Source organism: Mesoplodon densirostris, chromosome 17, assembly GCF_025265405.1.
Source record: "Mesoplodon densirostris isolate mMesDen1 chromosome 17, mMesDen1 primary haplotype, whole genome shotgun sequence".
NCBI classification, from domain to species: domain Eukaryota; kingdom Metazoa; phylum Chordata; class Mammalia; order Artiodactyla; family Ziphiidae; genus Mesoplodon; species Mesoplodon densirostris.
This window is the reverse complement of record NC_082677.1, coordinates 67291803-67316203: the sequence shown is the minus strand read 5'-3', so window position 1 is coordinate 67316203 and position 24401 is coordinate 67291803. Positions and strand designations below refer to the sequence as shown.

Below are 24401 nucleotides of genomic sequence, written 5' to 3'. Positions count from 1 at the left end.
CTGACTGCAGCTCTTGGGACTTGTCGGCCTCCATAATCATGTGGGTCTTATTGTCCTTATACTACATCTCATATATATCTCACACACACACGCACACACACACACATACACAGACACACCCTACTGGTTCTGTTTCTCTGGAGAACCCTGATGAAGACAATGCCTATACATTACTCACTAGATAGTTAACACATGTCAGTGCCTAGATGCGTGCTCTCCACACACCTCCGCACCGCATCTCCCCATCCTGACCCAACACGGGTGTATGCGTAGCTCTCAGCACCATGCTGCCCAGAACATACAGTGACTGGACCCAAGAGCGGAATGAAGGAAAGGATGGACTCAGGGCTAGAAGGGCGGTGGGCTGGCAAGCATTTAAGGAGAGAGGGCCACATATATCCATTAGCCTCTGTCCTCAGAGGGCTAAAAGGGATAGTGGGCGTGATCATGGTCACGCTCTTCACAGACTTCCCCAGACTGTCTTCACAAAGGGTTGTACTACCTTATTTTGCCACCAGCGGGGCATGAGGGTGCCTAGCTGGCCACGTGCTCATGCACAGCCCTTTGCACTCTTTACATCAGGGTTTTGGACATTCCAGGAAAAGAGGCGTGATATAGTGAGTGAAGGTGGCCATGGAAAGGGGCTGGAGATCTGCAACGCTGGGTAAAGGTTTATAATGGCCTTACTTGAGCAATGATGAAACACTCTATGGATCATGTTAAACCTTCAAGATCAGTATTTCCCACCTTATTAAGCTGATCTGTATTCTATCATTTTACACCTCTGCTGGTCAAATATTTTTTTTTACTATGGTAAAATACATGTAACATAAAATTTACCATTTTAACCATTTTTAAGCCTACGATTCAGTGGCATTAAATACATCCCCACTGTTGTGTAACCATCACCACCATCCATCTCCAGAACTTTTCATCAACCTGCCCATTCCCTCTCCCCCCAGCCCCTGGAAACCACTATTCTATTGTACTTTCTGTCCCTATGACTTTGAATGCCCTAGGTACCACATGTAAGTGAGATCATACAGTATTTGTCCTTTTGTGACTGGCTTATTTCACTTAGCATCATGTCCACAAGGTTTATCCATGTTGTAGCATGTGTGAGATTCTCCTTCCTTTTTAAGGTTGAATAATACTCCATTACACGTCCGTACCACATTTTGTTTACCCATTCATCCACTGGTGGAAACGGATTATTTCCACTTTTTGACTACTGTGAATGATGCTGCTATGAACAAAAATCTCTTCAAAACCCTGCTTTCAATCTTTTGGGTATATCCCAGAAGTGGAACTGCTGGATCATATGGTTTTTTGAGGGAAAACCATACTTCTTTCTGTAGTGGCTGTATCACTTTACATTTCCACTCAAACATTATTTTAAAATATTTTCTGCTGCATTCAAGTCCAGTTACCACTAAAGGGTGTTTTTGAACCAAAAAAAAAAAAAAAAAAAAAAAAGAATCATCTTTTATGTGCCCTTGCCCTTTAGAAACTGCCTCCACAAATTCTAATAAATTTTGCTAAATTCCCATTTGTTTATAAACATAAAAAAGAATAAGAAAACAAATAAATCATTTTGAAATAATACATCAATAAATTGCTATTTAGGACACCACACAGAAATGATACGGCCCTTTTGTTTCGTTTGTTTGTTGTTCCTGGGGCTCTACCTCCACTGTGCCCATGGCAGCTCCAAGGGGAGGTCAGCACCGTGGAGCAAGGAAGCAGGGAAAGACGGGGGACAGGAGTTGGGGCGGGCCGTGTGTGCGGATGTAGGGCTCCTGCGTCCCTCTGGGATCTGAGCCTAGACGGCTCGGGCAGAGTCTGGCGAGTGCCTCAGTGGAAGCGGTACTTTCTGGCTGGCTTGAGGTTGACGTATGTGGCCTTCATTTCCCCAGCCTCAGGGTCCCGCACATCTTTGAATCACTCCACTTTGGTGCTCACCACCTGGTTGTCCATGTACTGGGTCAGCTTCTTGGGAGCCTCCTCAGGAGCCACAGGCCAGTGAATCTTCTGACCCTCTGCGCTATCCACCATCATGTACTTCTGCGGGATGGAGGACTTCAGCTCATCCTTTTGGGGGCCTCTGAGGCGCCTGGGCAGGTCCTGGTTGGGGCCATCCCAGGCTGGAGGCCTCTCCTCCTTCCCCTCTACCAGCATCTGCACAGCTTCTTCCGAGTCCCCTCGAGCTCTGGCCAACACCCACTGGGCCTGCTCCACCGAACAGGTAAGGAACACCTCCAGAAGTACGTCCACCCCCGGCAGCAGCTCCTCCTCAGCGCCGGATGCCTCATCTTGGGTGTCCCTAGCAGCAGTCGGAGAAGACATCGTCTCTTCTTTGAACTGCTGCAGAGGCTCTGGGGAGACAGATACCTGACCTTGGACCTCAGAGTTCTGTGGTTGCAGGTTCTCTTTGTTCCTGGCACCACTCAACTGCCCTGAGAGCTTCTGCATCATTTCCCCTATGGTACCCCTTGGGATGTGGGCGAAGCCAGGCACATAGGCCTCCATCATCTCAGTGAAGGCCTCCATATGGAAATTCTCCTCTGATGGGCCTGAGGGGCCCAGGTCCTCAAGGACCCCGAACACATAGAAGATGACCTCAACCAAGCCACTGAGGTCAGCCTCTGGGAGGTGCGTCTGAACAAAGGTAAGGGGCGCTGCACTGACAACCCTCTCTGGCTCCACGCTCTCTCCCCTTCTGCTCCGTCCGGCGCCGCCGGCAACTCGTCCCGCGCGGTGCAGCTCTCATCCCACAGCCCCACCAATGAGCGAGCGATACGGCCCTTTAAAAGTTCTTTTAAAGCAATTTTGACTCTAAGAGCTGACAAAGGTTGAAAATAAAAATTTCTCACAGAAGATTATGCACAAATCCTGATTCCTAAAGGACTCCTCTATTTGGGGCTGTATCTGCAATCCTCTGAGGGAGTTGGAGGAGTATAACTGCACTCTGTCACTGCCTACTCTCTACGCTGGGAATAGAAATATTGGGGAAAATTGAGTTCTCTGTTGTAAGGCCCATGGTCTGACCTTGTGTGACAATTCTGATGCTCATAGAAGAATCTGTGGGACTAGAATAAAGAGCCCATTCATCGATCCTTTCCTATACACCCCCCAAGTGACGGTAAAATTCACCTACAAATTCCAGCCATGCTTATGACTATTGATAACTAGGTATTTACACCAGCATCTGTAATAATTGAGGCCTACGTATGTTCTCAGTTTGCTAAGTTCCCAACTGCCCAGAGAGATTCCTCCCCTATTTTGAAGAACTATGTTTCAGTTACTATGGCAACAGGGCAAGGAGAAGTGGGGAGCTTTCCATGGGCACAAGAGCAAAAGAACAGCTATTTGTCCTCCCACTGGCAGAACAGGGCCATTCGTGAGATTAGCATGTGGTGCAAACACAAACAAGCATGCAGCCCGCTTCAGAAAAGCCAAGACATTTTCAGGGCAAACTCTCTCACAAAGCAATTATATCACACCTTAATCAAGTGCTCCATTTTGTACTGAAAGGAAGAGGTACTCTTTTGTGTCCAAAGCAGACACACATAGGATAGCAGTTTGTGGTCCGCTGTGGATTCACTTCAAAGGAAGGAGTCAGGGCACAGGGTGGGGAAGACCCATGGGCTGTGGGCCGGCCTTTCGGCCATTGTGGGGTGCCATGGAGAAGGAGGGATGCTGGTGAGGGACTTCCCTCCTGTCCTATACTTGCCATGGAAACCCCAGGAAAAGAGGTGAGTGTCAAATAAGGGACAGATTTATCAGAAATAGAGAAAAAAGCAGAACCCTTATTTTTGCTCACTTGGTAAAATTTGTGTAATGCTGTTTCAGTGCAGATCTCTTCCTCCTCAGACGATCAGAATACCAAAGGGCAAAAACAAGTGACCCAGTAATGGAACTCTTTTTTTCATACAGAATGAGAAAGCAAACAAACATCCATATCAAAATTACTCATTATCCTAAGTGAAATAAGCCAGACACACAAGGACTAATAATGTACGATTCCACTTCTGTGAGGTACCTAGAGTAGTCAATTCCTAGAGACAGGAAGTACTATAGAATGGTGAGGGGGAAGGGGGAGGGGAGTTACCGTTTAGTGGGTACAGAGTTTCAGTTCGGGAAGATGAAAAAGTTCTGGAAATGGATGGTGGTGATGATTGCACAACAGTGAGAATGTACTTAATGCCACTGAACAATAAGCTTTAAATAGTTAAAATAGTAAAATGTATGTTATGTATATTTTACCACGGTGAAAAAAATTTAAAGTTAACAATTCTCTTTCCCTTGTTATATATCCATGCTATTGCTTCATAAACACAAATGTACTGATCAAATTCAGTACGGATCATGCATCCAATAAATACCGAGTCCACCACGAGCTGGCCCTTAGGCCAAGGGTTGAGCAAACATGGACAAGAAGCCATGTGTCCAGCAGACCCTCGCTGGTCACTGAATCCACTTCTTTGGCCACAGAACTGTAGTTCTCCAGATAGGTGCATGAGTGGGGTAAGTCCCAAGAGCAGAGGAAACCCTGTACAACTGGGTGACCATTAATGGGTCCCGAAGAAGAGAGCAAGTTTTCCATGAAAACAGAGATCCACATTTGTATCTTGAATGGATTCGTCCATATAAACTAATGTGGCCACAGCACCACTCTGCCCCGTGGCACTTGGGTGCTCGGTAGCACTTCTAAGGGCAACGCTGCCATTTTTCAGAAAGGCAAATGAAGAGGAGTTGGATACAAGCTAAGGCCGAGTCAGCCCAGCAGACGATAAGGAGGAAGACAAGGGCAGGGGTGAGGGTATTTGAGAGGAGGTGAGGGAGAGGAAGAGAATGAGGAAAAGAAAGGGAGGGAGGAGAAAGGATGGGTCCTGAAGGAAAGTAGGCGGATAAGAAAGTGGGAGGGAGGGAGGGAAGGAAGGCGGAGGTGAGGGCCAAGAGGCAGAGCGGGGGATGGGATGAGAGGAGAGGAGCTTTGTTTTGCTGCAAAGCTCCTTGATTCCGGCTGAAGAGGGGATGACAATAGAGCATGTGCCTGCTAGTGGGCATTCACCATAATCCCACTTTCTTGCTCTACTTTTGGTGAGAAGAGGAGGAGCAGAGGTTTTATCTGAATGGAAAACTGGAGGGATTTTATTCCCCCCCCACCCCCAGAGTGACACTGAGGTCAAGAGGGAAACCTGCACTCCTTCACTGAGCACGTTTAAGAACACAATGTGATTAGCATCTCTTCTGTTTCTGGGCTGCTTCAACCTGGGGCTCCCGGAAACACAAAGAAGTCTAAGGATGTTGTTTATCAATAGTTAACTGAGTTAATGTCGCTGAGAACTGCAGGAATGATGCTCAGGACCCTCTACCCAGAGTGATTCTTTTTAAATTAATTAATTAATTAATCAAGTTTGGGCTGCGTTGGTTCTTCGTTGCTGCGTGCAGGCTTTCTCTAGTTGCGGCGAGCGGGGGCTACTCTTCGTTGTGGTGCGCAGGCTTCTCATTGCGGTGGCTTCTCTTGTTGCGGAGCACAGGCTCTAGGCGTGCTGGCTTCCATAGTTGTGGCACACGAGCTAAGTAGTTGTGACTCGCGGGCTCTACAGTGCAGGCTCAGGAGTTGTGGCGCACGGGCCTAGTTGCTCCGCGGCATGTGGGATCTTCCCAGACCAGGGCTCAAACCCATGTCCCCTGCATTGCCAGGCGGATTCTTTATTTTATATTTATTTATTTTATTTTTGGCTGTGTTGGGTCTTCGCCGCTGGGTGCAGGCTTTCTCTAGTTGTGCGAGCAGGGGCCACCCCTCGTTGCGGTGTGCTGGCTTCTCGTTGTGGTGGCCCCTCTTGTTGCAGAGCACGGGCTCTAGGTGCGCGGGCTCAGTAGTTGTGGCTCGTGGGCTCTAGAGTGCAGGCTCAGTAGTTGTGGTGCACGGGCTTAGCTGCTCCGCGGCATGTGGGATCCTCCCGGACCAGGGATCAAACCCGTGTCCCCTGCATTGGCAAGCGGCATCTTAATCACTGTGCCACAAGGGCAGTCCCCATAGCAATTTGATAGATGCATGTCCCAGTGTTGGGAATGATGAGAGAAAGCACCTGTCAAGTGCAGAACGTGGGAGCTTTTGGTAAATTGTAATTAAAACCTAAAGGACGTGCCAGTTGACTTCTCTTAGCCTCTGTAGAGACGATTTGGGGTTTTGGATGGTGAAATTCTGAGTGCAAGGAACCAAGAGCTTACTTGTTCCACTCCTGGCCATAACTGAGCACCCAGAGCAGAGCCTTATGTCTGGATTGTTCACTGCTGGCATTCCTGCCTAAGAAGATCTAATTCTAAAACGAGTTGCATAAAAGACAATATTTAGTAGTTAATGTATTAAAACAGCCAATGGAGAGTAGAGGAAATATTATCACCACAGGCCTACCAGAAAATTTCACACAAAAAAAGGCCATTCACAAAAGTTCTCCATTTAGAGATTCCATTAGTACTCGGTTATCTTAGCTCAAAGAATAATAAATTTAAAGCTGAGATAACTAATTCCTGGCTTGGCATAACTCTAGAGGTAACTGAGCAAATGTGAACTAGAAAGATCAATTTCTCAACTTTTTTTTAAAGGTCACGAAAGAAGACTGTCAACCTGACAGATGTAACCATGGATTCTTTTCCAGAGTCCTTCAAAAGCTCAAAGGCTGCTAAATGTGTCAAATTATGCATCTCCCCCATGACCGGGGGTTCTCTGATATGAAAGTAATCATGGGAGAAATTTTTTTCCTCCAGAAAAATGGATCTGCAATTTTGAGAAAACAGTTCTCTCCGCATCTTATTTATTGAATTTTTTTGGTAGCTGTCGTGAAAATCATCTAGGTTAACGGGATCTTCGTTTTCTCCCTAGATTCTCTCAAAAATTCCTTTCAAGTGTCAATCGCAATGAAATGAGGCCAAAATGTTACACAGCTTAGAATTTTGATATTTTGTTAGCTACAGTCCTTTGATTACCCTGATATGTAGATCTGGGGAAATTTTAATACTGATCTCTCTCTAGCGCTGAATAATGTTTAGAAAAAACACAGTCTAATTGCCAGACCCATACCACACACACGAAAGCTGTGAATGCAAGCTGTGATCACGAATCACATGTATGTGGCTTTGACTGTGTGGGACCCACAATAAGATTAAGATTGTTTTTTCCTTCTTAATTATTCAGAGCTAAGTGTGATGAAAATTAAAACTAAACATATGGATGTGATCATGCAGGCTTTTCTCTAACATAGTTTTTTAAAGTTCATGTGCCACAGGCACTAACTCCTTTAAATATTTAAGGCAAGACTTCCTAGAACTTCTAATTTGAGGGGAGCTTAAGATTTTTTTCTTATTCAATGCCACACTTAGCAATGCACCAGCCAAAGTGCAAAACAGCCTCTTTTTCCTTTATATTTAGTTCTAAAAAAAACCACTCTTATTGAATTTGTATTGTTACTTAGTTTTCTGTGCAATGAACGGGTCAGACTCAGAGAGTAACACTTTTATTGTAAATACACAGGGAATAAAATGAAAAATTAAGAGGGGAATCCTTTCCACAAGCTGTATGTCCATGACAATCTATGTTATGGTTTATGTTTGACTTGATTCAGGGTTTTCTATGATAATGGAAAGAGAGATGGAATAGGTTATCCAGAGGACACGATAACCAGACAATTTTTTGCATGTGTCTTTGTAATGTATTAACTAATTTAAAAAGCTAATTTAATCTTATTTCTATCTGGAGTAACACCGATATTTGTCTTCCTTTGGTATGTGCAACTGATATGCTAAGAAATAGGTGGCTCGGAAGTCTGCTGGGTGACAAGGGCAGACCACTTCAGACTGAAAAGTTGTTGTAGGTTATCATGGTACCGTATGGACAATCTCCAAATGGTCCTTCCTCTGACTCTGGTTTCAGAAATGCAAACCGGGGACAGAGGAACTCTGAGCTACAAGTTAGGAGGCCTGAAACATCCATCCGTAGATAGATGACGCTGGACTTCAGCTTCTGCCTGCCTGGCACATGTCCCTGGCACCCTGGTTCCATGCTTCCTTCTCACATGTCCTTTCTCTCCATTCCCACTTGCGCCTCCCAAATCTCTCACTGACTCCACATTCAGCTGAGCTCACATTTCTTTGCTAACCCCAAACTCCTAGATGCACTTCCAGGGGGAATTCAACTGCCATCCATCACTCTAAATTGGTCCTTACCCTGACAGTCACTTCTGTCTTCCTCCTGGTTCTGCTCACTTAGCTAAGGTTAGGCTGGAGGGCTTAGCAGAATGCTGACTGTCCATATTGGCCAACCAGCTCCCAGTTAGTTTATGTTTGACTAAGTTACCTTTGCCAGGTCTCTGTGACTATAGTACAAGTGCTGAATACAAGAGCATTTGGTTCAAAAACCAAATAATAGAGCAAACTTTGTAGTAGTTCTCCATGGCATCCAGCATTTTAAAGAAAACAGAGCAAAGGAGCAAAACCTAAGAACTCAGTTTATCTCATTCCCAGCAAGATCAGTAGACTGCAATAACAGCCCAAAGGCAGGAAAAAACCATAGGATATTAAATTACAAAATACCAACATTTACATAGTAATTCCCACTAATTAAGAAAGATATAAGTTGTTTGTTATAAACATCACCAGGTCTTGAGCAAACACCAAGAGCTCACCACAGAGCCAAACCAAGCATTTGTCTAATCAGAGCCACTTTCCAAAGCGTTTTATTGGTACAGCTGCAGAGCGCACATTTTATCACACATGCTAATAATCCCAGTTATGGTGCCTACATTTTAATCATTTGTTCTGGGCTTGTTTCTCAAACAATTAGCACTAATGAATGGTCAGAATACCTCGGATCATATATGTCTAATTGCAGTCAAGAGAGGTTCTCGTCTGCATGTACATTTCAATTTACCTCTGGGGATAATGTTTGTTAATTGTATTTCTTTATATGCAAGCTAAGAAAAAGGCAGCTCAGGCAAAAAGGGACTAAGTGTTCTCCTCTTTCCCTTTGTTCCCACAAGAAGCTAAAGTCACTTCAAGAGGCACTTAATCCCATCATCCGCGGTTACAATTGCCTTGCAACATCAATCAAAAAGAATCTGAAGTAAAATGATGCAGCTATATTGTGTAATTAAAAGCAATTCAGGTAGTTATTGCTTGGGGCCCTTTATGGGTCCAAATACTTAAAATGGCCCTGCAGGGATCCTAAACACTGTAGTGTTTTAAATTTGGTCAGTAATAATATCTGGAGGAAAGGAAGGAATATGCAAAAAAAAAAAACCCAGAAGACCTCAAACAACAAAAAAAGCCCACTAGCCTCTCCTAGTGCGAATTGTAAAGCAAAAGACCAGGGAGAGCAAGAGCCTGAAGTGAAAAAACCCATGACTCACAACTACAAAGTGAAATAAACGTAGGAAAAAAAGGAAGGAGAAAAAGAAAACAATTGATGTTTTCCAAATTCAACAGTCCCTGTCCCAATCCAACTTTTGCACTTGAGAAAAAAGAGTGTCAAAATGTTGGCTGGGTCTCTTCAACCTGAAATGAAACAGCCTTGTACGACCTATATTATAAAAAATAGAGGCTGTGTGAAAATCCAAACTTATTAAGAAAATAAATTTATGGTATGTTTAATGCCACAGTTACTTATAAAGGCAAGATGTGAAAAGTACTTTTTAAAAGTTTGGCACAGATTTTTTTTAAGTGATTTACTTAAATCATTTTTAAAAATTAAATGCTTTGGCTTTTAAGGCTTCATATATGGCTTTTTAAGCCAACAAGAGTTTAGCACAGTATTTTCTGTTGTGTGCTTTTAACAAAGAGCCATCATTGACAGGAGGCTGGGAAAATATATAACTCTCTGGTTTTGATTCTTGGCTAAAATATTTTTAAGTAAAAACACAACTCCTCAACAGATGTAAGACTAGATGTTAAAATAACAATGTATGTTTAAGTTTTATCATCAATTCCCCTTTTATAATAAAAATGGGAAAGAAGGCTTCCAGTTGATTTACGAAAGGATTTCAGGGAAAAATGCTAAGCGTGTGCCAAAGTGAGCTATTGGATATTAAGGAACTTTTTATGAAAGACACCAGTTTACTGCCAGGATAAGGTGCATTCTGGAAGCAGATGACTAGTGAAAATACTCCATATCACTAGAATACACAGCACTTTGCAGCAGCCTCTATAAATACTTTCTAAAATACAGCTTAGTGGCAAATGTTCATTGTGGCCTGAAAAGTATTATGTGTGGGCATGTGAGGGTCATAAGATTTAACATTCAAACCACAAAATGACTGTCAGGTGAGATAGCCAACAACAGTTCATTTAAACACAGAATTGACCTCATTTTCCACACATATATTCTAGTAATTTAAGTGAGTGCAAAAGCCTACAGCTGAAAAATGCAAAAGTACTCCCTCAAAGGTTAACCTTATACGAACTACTGATGCAAAATGGAAGAATGGAACCAATCGTATTTCATTCTTTAACAGAACCAAACTTTAAAAAAATCTGTCATTAAAAACAAAATCTGCTGACCATGCTTCTTCCATTATATTGATCATAGTGTTAGGGACACTATATATGCTCAAGCAGTTTTGTGTCGTAAGTACTTCCTATAAACTTAAACCTATTTATTATTATTCAGCGTCCAGTCTTCAAGCATCCGTTCAAAATCATTACCTTCAATGGGTGGGGAGTGGGGTCTGACATCCTCCCACTGCAGTATTCTTCTCACCCTTACCTTCTAGCTGCCCTTGTGAGGCGTCACACTCCGTGGGACTAAGAAGAGCAAGTGGGTGACAGAAGTGTCCTGGGATTACTTGAGCTTGATTCCCTGTCTCTCCACCACCACCACCAAAGTGCCCAGATAATTTACTTCATAATCAGGTACCGGCGCTTCTTTGCCACGACTGTGCTGCCCTACCTGAAGGCCAGGCACCAAGCTGAAAAAAACCCTCTATCTTGGATCCACCAAAGTATCTGTTCATGTCCTACAGTTTTTATTTCACTAGCCTTTGGATTTAGATAGGCAGGTACTTATCCTTAGGGAAAGGAAGTGTAAACTTTTAACAAGGGACATTTTAGGAATACCCCAAACTGCACTAAGTAAGAAGGAGAAAAACAGATCAATGATAGTGAATTGCAGGCAAAAGTCTGTACTGCGATCTGTCTCCTGTAACAATTCCCAGACAGGTGCTTATCAATATCATATTTCTTTCCTCCCACACCCCAGGTCTCCTCACTGCTCCCCTGTCCCTGATGCTCCCCTGGAATTCCCTGTGGATGGTGCCCACCACAAGCTGCCAGGAGCAGCCCTACAACCATCCCCTTCAATTCCTGCCATTGATCCAGCTGTGTGCATGCTGGCTAAATGCTGCCAGGTCAAGCTGGAGAACAGGACTTGAAAATTCAGTGCTAATTACTCTGATTACAATCTGTGTCTCAAGCAGCCAGAGCCTCCGGGAAGTTGTCTACATGCGACCTGTCTCTGAATCAAAAATCTCAGTTTGAGAGATGTAGAATCTATACCTGAGGACTTTCCAGCTCGTTAAGTTATAATATGGGCGTCAAGTCGTTCATGATACCTTCTCCTGAAGCATATGACTAAGGCAAGCCCAGAACGTGGAATGTACAAGACAGACGCAGAGGGGAAAGGATCAAACAGATCCCACGTAGCCACAAAAATTGCAAACACCAGCCCTGCAACATGATGCTCAGATGTCGATTTTCCTGAGATGACTTGAGACCCTTTGAACTCAATGAAGGAGTGAGTAGGGGCTTAAGGGAACACGCTCACAGGCGTCCTCGGTCCGCCAAGAGCCAGAGCCAGCTTGTCATGAGAACCTTGAACTTCTCAGGATCCATGCCAGTTGTGTATTTACCACTGAGCTCCCAAAGGCAGATGTACTAGAGTCAGAGAAAGTGATTTCATGAATATATTTATATGACATAAAGAACCCAAAAAACGTTGATGCGAGAGAATGCTAAGATACCAGTTTATTTTCCTGGGCTCACCAGCGTTTCTTTACATAAATTTGAATCATTTGGAAATAGGCTGCAGAGCAAGGCAGCTAGTTTTGCCCTGGAGTACGGGGCTTATTTTCCTTTCTTCACAGACTATGTGCAGATATGCTTGTCCCTGACCAAGTTTGTATAAATAGAGTTCTTCCCAGGGCATGAATATTAGAACAGAATTAATTGCTCTGAATCATCATGCAGAATTCTGAAGGGATTTCTATTCTCACAGTGACATCACAATGCTAGGTTTCCAGATGCTGCCAAAGAGTTGAGTGTGATTTCGCCTCTAACCCATCATGGGGGCCCTTCTGCAGCTGGCGGGCACCATACAGGCTTTCTGATATGTGCCCAAAGCAAGGATTCTGAGGAAGAGAGGCTTTTCAGGGGACACTTTGGCGCTAAGTGGAGTCCCAAGACAGTAGGCAAAACCTGAACTGTCATTTTGAGCCTGGCCTGAACTGGCCAACACACGTCAAACACCACAGGGCCTTTATGAAATATTTTTCTTTCCTCCCCTCATTTCCTTCTTTCAAGTACTTAGTTCACAAGGTGTGTCTGTTATGTGTGTTTATTTGAAAACGAAACCGCTTTTAAAGGGCTCAGTTGTTTTACAACAAGAACCCTGAAAATAGAAGATAAAAATTTCAGTATGAACCCATTCTACAGAATACCATTATTTGATGACTTATTTAAATTATTTGCTGATTACTCAATCTAAACACAATTTTAAAAACAGAAGGGGCTTCCCTGGTGGCGCAGTAGTTGAGAATCTGCCTGCTAATGCAGGGGACAGGGGTTCAAGCCCTGGTCTGGGAAGATCCCACATGCCGCGGAGCAACTAGGCCTGTGAGCCACAACTACTGAGCCTGCGCGTCTGGAGCCTGTGCTCCGCAACAAGAGAGGCCGCAATAGTGAGAGGCCCGCGCTCTGCGATGAAGAGTGGCCCCCACCTGCCACAACTAGAGAAAACCCTCGCACAGAAACAAAGACCCAACACAGCCAAAAATAAATAAATAAAATTTTAAAAAAAAGTAACAAATGTTCAAGTACAATTGGTGTCTTAAGAAAAAAAAATAGAAGTGATTGTATGTTTTTAAATTTTGGTAACTTCAAATGGTAATTTTTCTCTTTTTAAGAATTAAATGAAATCACAGTGTTAGCTTACCAAAACAAACAATTCCTGTATTTAAATAAAATGTACTGAGCTCCATGTCAGGCGCTCCTGCCACTCAAAGTGAAGAATCTTGTAAGTCAAAACTTTTGGGTACCTTAAGTTTTCATTTTTTTGTTTTTTCTGTGTACAAGGAGAGAGCCAGCAAATCTCCTTAGTCTGTTTCTGAATATGGGTCTATGGGTCTGAATCTCTGGGTCTGTTTAGTTGGCAATAAGAACTTGGCCCTTTGCTTAATTTCCAAAATACACAACAGCTCATACAGCTCAGTATCAAAAAAACCAAGCAACCCAATTGAAAAATGGGCAGAAGACCTAAATAGACATTTCTCCAAAGAAGAAATACAGATGGCCAGCAGGCACATGAAAAGATGCTCAACACCCCTAATTATTAGAGAAATGCAAATCAAAACTACAATGAGGTATCACCTCACACAGGTCAGAATGGCCATCACCAAAAAGTCTACAGATAATAAACGCTGGAGAGGGTATGGAGAAAGGGAACCCTCCTACACTGTTGGTGGGAATGTAAATTGGTGCAACTACTATGGAAAACAGCATGCAGATTCCTTAAAAAACTAAAAATAGAGTTACCATATGATCCAGCAATCTCACTCCTGGGAATATATCTGGAGAAAACTCTAATTCAAAAAGATACATGCACCCCAATGTTCACTGCCACACTATTTACAATAGCCAAGACATGGAAGCAACCTAAATGTCCATCAACAGATGAACGGATAAAGAAGATGTGGTACATATATAAAATGGAATATTCGCCATAAAAAAGAACGACATAATGCCATTTGCAGCAACATCGATGGACCTAGAGATTACCATGCTAAGTAAAGTAAGTCAGATACAAATATCATGATATCACTTATATATGGAATCTAAAAAAAATGATACAAATGAACTTATTGACAAAACAGAAACAGACTCACAGACATAGAAAACAAATTTATGATTACCAAAGGGGAAGGCAGGAGGGGAGGGATAAATGAGGAGTATAGGATTAATAGATACACACCACTATACATAAAATAAACAACAAGGATTTATTTTATAGCACATGGAACTATATTCAGTATCTTGTAATAAACTAAAATGGAAAAGAATCTGAAACAGAATACACACACACACACACACACACACTGAATCACGTTGCAGTACAACAGAAACTAACACTACATTGTAAGTCAACTATACTTCAATAAAAAATAAAAAAGAACTCGGCCCTTTGGCTTGTGGACACTAATACAAGTTGATTAGCATCCAGCAAGGCCTGGAGTGGGCCACACTCATGGGCGTGGACCACCTTGCTTACCATCTTCCTTCCTGGTTAATTGTAGGGACCATCCAAGTCACCCTCACTGGGTTTCTCAATGGCCAAGAAACCCTTGCATTTGTTCCTCTTCTCAGACAAATTCTTCTAACAACCATCTGCCCTACACCATACCACAGGCATAATCTGTCCCCTGCAAGCTGAAAAATAGCTTACTCTACAAGCCCACTAAATAGAAAATGCACCAAAAATAGGCTGTGATCAATACAAATCAGTACAAGGAAGACTGCTCCAGAAATAATTTCAATTTTATACAATTGATTGGTTCTTTCAAGGAGCCCTTAATTTACTCAATCCCTGATTGAGTTGTTACATGAATCAGGAAGGATTAACTATGAAGATAAAGGCAGATATTTCAATCAGGGAATACCCGCGATGGTCTAATTAAAGAATTTTTGCATCTCACTTACAGAACATTGCTGCTTAAGTATGGCACGGCATTTATTTAAAATGTCCCAGAGGCAATTAAGCCCTTGATTAACAATAACATTTTCTTCCTTAACTTCATTCTCAATTACCATGAAGCTCATTTCTCATTGCCTGGAACTTCCAGCATGTGGTACTCATGGCTTTAACTTGCATGTGATTCCACATAAGCCACCTAAAAAGGTTAGAAGGAATTGAGGTACACAGGAACTAGCCTCTTCTAAAAGTTGGAAGTCTTACTTGTTTTGCAGTTTCCTCACTCATCTCCTTCAGCTTGCAGCCTAGCCACATCCATGTATGTGTGACGACTCCACTCCAAGTTATGGGAGGAACAAGGGGATGTGGTGACCAGGACACAATTCCTAACTCTGAGAGTTCAGTTTTTCTTGAACTCAGAGCAGACCTGGATCTGGTGACACCTTAAGCGTGTCACTTAACCTCTCAGTCTCAGATTCAGAGTTGGATGTAATAATAGGATTGTTGTGAGAAGTCTAATGAAATGATGCACGTGACACACCTGATAAAGTGCTTTGCACACAGAAAGTCCAATCAATAATAGCTCCTACTACTAAGGATAGTCTTCCCTGACCTCTGTGAGCTAGTCAGGTGGGTCTGGAACAGAGGGTCGCCTAGGATTCACACACCCACACAGACAGATAGTGGGAGGCACTCTGTCACACCCGGGAAACACACCTACCAAGGGGACTGGGGAGCCCACTTCCATGCTAAGGGTCGGCACCACAGAAAATAAAGAAGTCAGACTTATGTCTCCTCTCTGATGCCCCCTAAGTCTTCACAACTTAATAGCTGGATAAGTGATCTACACATTTTGACTTATCTGTGAATTTGTCATCAGCTCTACAAGAGTGTTTCACGATTATCTATGTACATTAATCTACGTCTGAAAAGAGAGAAGAATCAAAAGGGTTTTGCCATTCATTTTATTTTAACGCTAGACATATTTTTATTCAGTATTTCACTGATTCAACAAATAGATATTGGACATGTAAGCCAGGCAGGGATATCCAAATGGGGAGGAGAGAATCAGCCTTGGGGGAAGTCGAGGTCTAGCTGGGGAGACTGGGGTCTCTAAGGCAAGAGGGCAAATTCTAACTCTAGTTGGAAAACAGTGGGAGGGGCGATTCTGAGAAGGCTTCTCAGAGGTGGTGACAACAGATGGGGCCTTGGAAGGAGGAGGACAAACTCCAGAGGCAAAAAGTGCATTGTGGACGCAGTATAATGAGAAAGATTAAGACCATCTCCTCAAGTATCACCAGTGATTTTCTTTCTTTGCAACTGCCAGGCCTACCTCTAGTTCGTATCTGTTGCCCTCCTGCATGTGGGGGATTTCCAGGTATAAACACCAGCTATTTGAAATACCAAGACAATGTCCTTTTTCCAATGCTGTACTCTGTCACAGACGGTGACCAAAACAGTGACACTCAATATCCTAAAATTTTCTGACCTAAAAAAAACTGCCAGACTTCCCTGGTGGTGCAGTGGTTAAGAATCCACCTGCCAATGCAGGGGACACGGGTTTGATCCCTGGTCCGGGAAGATCCCAAATGCCGCGGAGCAACTAAGCCCATGCGCCACAACTACTGAGCCTGCACTCTAGAGCCTGCGAGCCACAACTACTGAGCCCACGTGCCACAACTACTGAAGCCCACACACCTAGAGCCTGTGCTCCGCAACAAGAGAAGCCACCACAATGAGAAGCCCGCGCACCGCAACGAAGAGTAGCCCCCGCTCGCCGCAACTAGAGAAAGCCCGCGTGCCGCAACGAAGACCCAACGCAGCCAAAAATAAATAAATTTTAAAAATAAATTTATATTTAAAAAACTCCCTTTTTTACTCTTCAGTAACATTTATTTATGCTTTTAAAATCACCTTTGAAATATATAGGACTTAAGTAATAATTCTTCTTAAGTAGATAGGGTGTTCCTTTAAAATCAGAATCATGTTGAAAGGAGATACAAGCAGATTATATTTTGCATTATCTGAAGCTTATGAGAGCATTATTTAGGGACTTCCAGTATACAAGGGATAGTGTGTCTGTCCACAGATACAAAATTTTAAAATGAAAGGCACCAGGACTCATATACACTAAGGCAAACAAACTTAAGTTCTCAATGGTAGTTTTTGTTCTTTTTTTTTCTTTTTAACATCTGTTGAGTCCTTTACTTGCATTATCTCACTTAATCCTTCCCAAAATCCTACAAAATAAGTACTATTATTGCCCTCTATTTTACATCAGGCAACACAGGTTTATTTTATTCTCTAACCTTAAATTTTCAAACAGGCAGCCACATTTACGTGGCACTATTATGCCACATTTCACAACAGATACCAGTTTTTTCAGGGCACTGCACAAGCCAAAGAATATTAACTCCATCCATACTGGCTTCACGCTTAAAAAAGAAAATTGAAATAGAGATTTAGGCAAATAATGACATTGTAAAGATGCCTTTTTTTCTCTTCAAAATTTTCTTTACGTGACAGTTTAGAACAGGACTCAGCAAGCTTTACCTGAAAGGGCCAGATAGTAAATTATTTCAGACTTGTGAGCTGAGAGACAAAGTCAAGGATATTATACAGGGACTTGTGTAACAAGAGGGAACACAAATTTCCACATACTTGGTAATGACAAAATTCAAAATTAAATTGCGTACAATTTTTTTGTAATACAGCTCTACTCACGAGAAGAATAGCACTCTTTTGGGGGGGATAGCATCTTGCTTATTAATTGGAGTTCAAAGGTAATGTTCCCTATTCTCAATTCATTCATCTGGAAAAACCATTCTTAGTTCGAGAGCTGCACAAAAATAGGTGTCAGGCAGAATTTGGCCCTGGGACCCTGGTTTAGAATATTTCTCTAAGGCTTGAGCCACAGACAACTTCACTTACCCTGGAGACCCAGATTTTCACAGACACAGGGCCCAAGTCACAGAGAAGTACTCATCTTTACATCACAGGCCAGTGTACTAGTCCTGATTATTGCTCAGAGACATCAACAAGTAGAAAGCTTCCAGGGCTCCTGGCTCCTTTCCCGTGGGATTCTCATTTTTTTGTTGTTGGTTTTTTTTTTTTTGCGGTACGCGGGCCTCTCACCGCTGTGGCCCCCGCGCCCTGCCGCGGAGCACAGGCTCCGGACACGCACGCTCAGCGGCCATGTCCCACGGGCCCAGCCGCTCCGCGGCATGTGGGATCTTCCCGGACCGGGGCACGAACCCGCATCCCCTGCATCGGCAGGTGGACTCCCAACCACTGCGCCACCAGGGAAGCCCGGATTCTCATTTTTTTATATCACTTGTCAACTTGGGAGGTTTGAAGTTGCTGCCACACCTACTAGTTTGTGCTGAACTAAAGAAAAGTCAGTTTGGTGTAAATCATGCAAAGCAACTATATATTCTCCTCTATTTGTGGCATTTAAAAAAAAAATCTCAGTTTCTCTTATTTCCCTTATCCTGACACCAATAAATTTCTTTTTTGGCAAAGTTTTAACAGATCAGTTTTGTGTTCCTAAGTATATCCAGCATTTCATCCTCCTTTTAAATACAAACCCCAGAAACTTAGTCTTCTGTGGGCTCCCTGCTCTTTGTGCGACGACAGGGTAGGGGTAGGGGAGGAGAGGGGAAAGAGGTGAGGAAGGAAGATACTGGCTCACAAAAGTCCAGAGAGTATTTGACTAAAAAAATATAGAACAGGGTGGAAGAAATGAATCAGAAATCCCACAAACAGAGGAGGTTATTTTTTTCTTTTAAAAGATTAAGGATTGCAGGTTTTCATGCTTACTCAGATGGAACAAGAAAATATTTCAACCTCTTTGCCTCATTCAGTTTGGGTATGAACAAAATAAAGGCCAGGCACATTCAAAACATCCATTATAATTTTCTTCTTCCCTTTAAGATGATGAGACAACTGGTGAGAGATTTGGGATTACACTCCACACAGTAAATGATCATGGGGAAGAAAAGTGGGAAGCACACCCAAACCTCCAAGGGATCCGGAACCGGTACAGCTCTTCCCTGCCTTTCACGGTGACAGACATTCTAGGTAGAGCTTCCTTGCCATTGTGAGTTACGTTCCAGTTCTAGGATCAAGCCGGACACTCTGATTCCAGTTGTTCAGAACGAACAGGGAAGTGCACACAGCTGTTTTATACAAGTGTCCAAAGGAGCATGAGCTGTTTCTTTTGAGGAGAGGAACCGTATTTTCCAAATTAGTCCAACTTGTGGTTGACAGGCTGAGCGCCCGTTTATCTCCAGCTATAAGGAACGCGTGCTCCTGATGACGAGCCATGCCTTCCAGGAAGCGGTTCACCACCACCGTGCTGTACACTGGGAGTGCAGGAGGTAAAACGCAAGGGAAATACACAAATGAGGAGAGGGAGGAAGTGAAGGCAGTTATTTTGACAATAAAGTGGAAAGGGTTTCAAGGGTTCAAATTACAACAGGGTCCTTCAATTCAGCTTGAGCAGCCCTCCTTGTCTACACAGATAAGTCTGTTGATTTGCCTGTTAGCGCCAACTCCCTAGTGATTAAAATTTCTTCAAGATCTCTTCTTTAACCATCCCTACTGCACAGTACATCACTAGGACTCCAAGATCTTAAAAAAATAATCTAAATAACTGGAAGGAAGAACAGGAGGTAATATTTGAGAGGCGGAAACAGAGACAGAGAACGGACTTTAAGAGTCATGGTTTTAGGGAGTCGTGATTGTAGGAAGCACTCTTTTTGCTGACCCTGGCACTATACCTTGTACATAATGCATGCTAATTAAACAGATGAATGAGTAAAAAAAGAATGCAAAAGCCAAAAATCTTAAACTAGCTTTATATAAATATCTGTTCCTTAATCATGTAGTAGTGATAATAATTACTTGTAAAGAATTTTAAAAATTAGAAGAGCAAGTAGAATCACACTGCTTACTTACCAACCAGTATACTGCGTTAACCATGAAAATGAAAACAATGATACAGTCAGGAAATTGCCAAGGAAGTTGATGTATTAATATTTTTAAATATCTTTGAGTGAAGTATAAAGTTGTCCTGTAGAAACTGAAGGTGGGGTGCAGGTAAAGAATGCCTCTTTTGCTACACAGTGTTTTTATATTTTAGCTCTATTTTTAAGCTCTCAAGATATTTATAGCACTTATTTAATGGCTATGTTCTCAGAGATCAAGAAAGGGGGTACAGGTTTTATTTAAAACTTACTTAAAATAGCAAAATTACAAAACAGTGATTCATTATCATAATCCTCCTGTGGACATAGATTAAAATACACAGGAAACCGATTTCTCTCTGAAAAGGGAAGAAAGAAAAGACCGCTTTAAGATGCTGCTATATAATGCCAAAATCCTGAAAACAATTTGGTCTGAAAGATGTTGGCGTCTTTACATAATATACTGCATCCAGAAAACAGGAAAAAGAAAGAAAAAAAGAAAACGAATATATACTACCAACAAAAGCAAAGCCCCCGCAGAATATACTGCAAAAGTCCAAAGCTTCTGATACTATTCATGCACGTAAGTACACCTATACTTCCTGTGTTTGAAAATGTGTCAACCCCTTCGCCTCCAATGCAGAAGTAAGTGACAGTTTTACTGAAGAATTGAGTACAGGTTCCTGAAATGCTGTCGGAAGTGACAGCACAGGCCTTCTGAATGTCAGAAGACTCCTACGTTTCCCCCTCGCCATCATGCACTATGGCCACTGTCCATGTTGTCCCACACTCTATACATTAAATGTGTCCATTAGAACTCTCCTGCTAACCTTCCCCCACCTCACAACCTGTACCATCTCCCACTTCTTTTTTTTTTTTTTTTTTTTGCGGTACACGGGCCTCTCACTGCTGTGGCCTCTCCCGTTGCGGAGCACAGGCTCCGGACGCGCAGGCTCAGCGGCCATGGCTCACGGGCCCAGCCGCTCCGCGGCATGTGGGATCCTCCCGGACCGGGGTACGAACCCGTGTCCCCTGCATCGGCAGGCGGACTCTCAACCACTGCGCCACCAGGGAAGCCCTCCCACTTCTTAAACCAGTACATGGCCTTCTCCATCACCCACCACACTGCACATTGCAATATTTCTGTTCTTTCAGTGGAATCATCAGTGGTTTGATGCTTTGAGACATTCTTTCTTTTTTTAAAAGCAAGCTAGAGAGTCATTTATTCTGCTGTTAGGCTTTTTATTTAAGTAAAGAAATTAGTCACCTTCAGCTTAGAAGCAAGGTTTGCTAGCCCTCTTTTGGCCATACCAATCTTTATAACTTTTCCACCCACGTTTACATTTCTTTATAGAGTGCAACCTGCCTATGTTGACAAAGTACAGAGTATAAAACCCTCAGTGCCCCTCCCTGAAGCCCTCCTAATGAAGCTCTGTCTAGGGCTCCTGGGGGCTCCTCTCACAGACTGGGGCTGGGCTGCCTCCCTCCCAGCCACGGTTTCCATGGTCCTCGCCACTGTGGTGTCCGCCCCAGGCGTCCCGCAGAATCATCTTGGGCTGCTTTGCTGCTCTCTCCAAGGCCTCTGGGGCCCTTGTCCGGGCAGCCCCGCTGTACACCACTGCTCAGAGACGGCCCTGGGCCTGAGTCTCACTGTGTCTCCACCTGGAGATGGACCCACCTTGCCCCTCCTCTTGGGCCTCGCTTGGCCTGTCCTGAGGAAAGACGAAGGGCAAGTACCTGAGGGGCAGCCCCAGTTCTCACTAGCAAAGAGGTCAGCGAGGCGGCCAAATGCTTTCTGCCCGGGCTTGGCCAATGCTGGGGCTGCCCCCACTAAGGCCCATTTTCTGTGCCTCCTGCCTGCCACTGGGCCTGCCAACGCCGTCCCTGCACTTGTAGGCTGTGGTGGCGATCATTTCTACCACATCTGCTAGTCAAATTTTAAAAGGCAAACTCAGATGTCGAATGAAGTCCGTTAACACAGGAACGTAAGGGCTCAGCCGCCCAGCTGAGAGGCTGGTTTCCTGAGCACCTGCAGGTGCACCTTGAGATCCAAAGCTACAGTGACAAGCCCTTGGAAAGATGGGGCCCTAAAGCACCTGTCACCCTCCAGCCAGTGGTCGGTCTCGTAACGGCACTAACAATAGTAACACAGCACTGATTGGGGGTGGGGAGTCAGGACAATCACACCCTGGAAACACTCAAGTACAGGCTGAAAGTGGCCCAGGATGTGGTGCTCCTCTTTCTCTCTTCCTAAACTTTATCCACACAAGAAAATCTCATTTTGCTAACTGACAGAGAAAGAAAAAGAATCTCTTCAGTACCTCACCAATGGGCCGACGGCCACCTGTACTGTCTCTGGTCCCCTCTGGAGGAGGGAAGGAGCGATGAAGTACCTTCTGGCCCCTCTTTCCCCTCTTTCCCATTTATGTACATTTCCAAAGCCCATCAAACGCTGAAGATATTCAGCCCCCAAAAGACCTAGGCGTCCAAAAGTACACACCTTACCAGCTGAAACTATGCCTCAGAGACACAGATGGCAAGCACCACCAACCACCACTTCCCGTGTCCTTTCCTTACGCCTAATTGATACTCAAGCAGATGACTGATAAAGGAGTCCAATCTAAAAGGTCGTAGAAGACAGGTTCAGGAACTGACTTGTAAGTAGAGGCCCTTTTGGCTAAGATCCCATATATACTATCTCCACAGAAACAGCTGAGTACATTTGCTAGTCACCGACAGTGTATAAGGCACACTGCACCACGCAGGCACACCGCAGCACGCAGGCACACTGCACCACGCAGGCACACCGCAGCACGCAGGCACACTGCACCACGCAGGCACACCCTCCCCCACTTAGGGCTCACACGCTGGAAAGATAAGAGACATCAGGCAGAAGCAATCTTTTCAGCGCTACCTGTTTTGAGCTTATGATGAGAGAGAACTTTTAATGCAGACCTTCATCCTAATCTACAGGAAGAGAACAATTGGATGGTCCTTGACATTATGCTTTCTCAAGCTCTAAAACAGCAAGGCCCCGTAGAACTTCCAGAACATAATTATGCAGAGCGTTTTCAGCATTACAAAGCAGAAGCAACAGCTGTCTTGGACATTTCAAAAAACTGCTGTTTTAAATTAAGTATGAAGAAAGACCCAAATTATACTGAATGGGTTTTCAGGAATACTCACCAAACACAGTAAAAGCGGTATAATGGGATCTGTAAGATTACTTCTAACATTCTCTGTAAATAAAGACCAAAAGGTATCATTTTCTGTGAAATCTATTATAAGGTAAAAGGACAATTTTCTTCAGCTAGCAGTTTGTATAGTTGGCCATGGGAGAGAAAACCAGGGATTTTTTAAGCCCAGATCTGTTACTTGCCTATGTTTCAAAGGAAATGGTTCATTTGCTAGGTGGCCTACTCTTGCTACTTTCTGGATCCTAGATCTGACCTGAGGGTGGTTTGGCAGAGGCTGAAACGTGCTTCTGTTCATCCTTTTTTCACTTGGTATCAGAAGACAAGGTGCCCAGACGACCACAATCCTCCGATTTTATTAGAGACCTTCCACCCTGCCTCCCCACTGAGACGTTTTTCTGAAAAAGAACCTTCAGCCCAGGAAGAAACATGGCAGCAGGCTTGATTTTGTTGAGGAGATTAAGGCTGTGGCCTCTTTCTTCTCAGCAATCACCATGCTGATTTTGTGAAAAAAGTAACATTTGGAAGATTTCCACCGTAGGGAAATATTTTAAACACCTGCAATTAAGCTTCAAATAAACAAATGAGGCAGGTATTCCCTGGATCTAAAAAATATTTGAGGTATTTTTCACAAGAATGAGGTTCTAAATATACATCCTTGCTCTCTTTTTGGTGGCACAAGAGACGTAACGACCAGATAATTTCCCGGCCCCTGAGTGTGCATGATGGGAATGAGAATGTAAATGCTGAGGCCCTGGGGATACCCATTTCTTAGGAATAAGGGAGTGGGATTCCCAGAGGATTGCACGTGGGACAAGCCAGGTGCTGGCTGCTTTACCACATTCAGAGAACTTAATTCACACACTGAGCCCTAAGCTCTTGCCTTTCAGGCAAGGAAAAGTAAGTGACAGCTTGTGTCCTTTCCATGACACCATTCTGCCTCCCTGGCTCTCTCTAGTTTCAAATCTTGAAAAATCTATCAATCACGCAACTTCAGTTAGCATTCCAAGAACTACTCAGGTCAGGCCTGAGTGATCTATTCATAGACAGGCTTCACCCTCACAAAGAGTTAAAGCTGATTATCAAAACTAGGATACTTAGGGGTTTCCAATATTTATAATAATCACTGTAAATATAAATAAAAAACAATTACATTGACAATTATAATAATGATGATACAACACTATGAGCCTGGCATACAGTAGCAGTTTAATAAATAATATTTGATGAACGAACAGGTATGTCTTTGGATTCTTAATCTGGGAACAGTACTGAAAAAGA

At 43.4% G+C, this 24401-nt stretch overlaps 2 protein-coding genes across 3 annotated transcripts in view; both read right to left on the bottom strand.

Annotated features, from left to right (window-relative positions):
• The window catches only part of CLYBL (citramalyl-CoA lyase), a 238735-nt gene that overhangs the window by 108118 nt on the left and 106216 nt on the right, over window positions 1-24401 (bottom strand). The window lies entirely within an intron of this gene.
• Window positions 1803-20681, bottom strand: LOC132477777 (CUE domain-containing protein 2-like). Its single transcript, XM_060080278.1, is given in 6 exon segments — window positions 1803-2765; window positions 10766-10803; window positions 10845-10948; window positions 17334-17394; window positions 19068-19323; window positions 20666-20681. Coding segments are annotated over 6 exon segments (1386 nt in total). The 3' UTR covers window positions 1803-1854.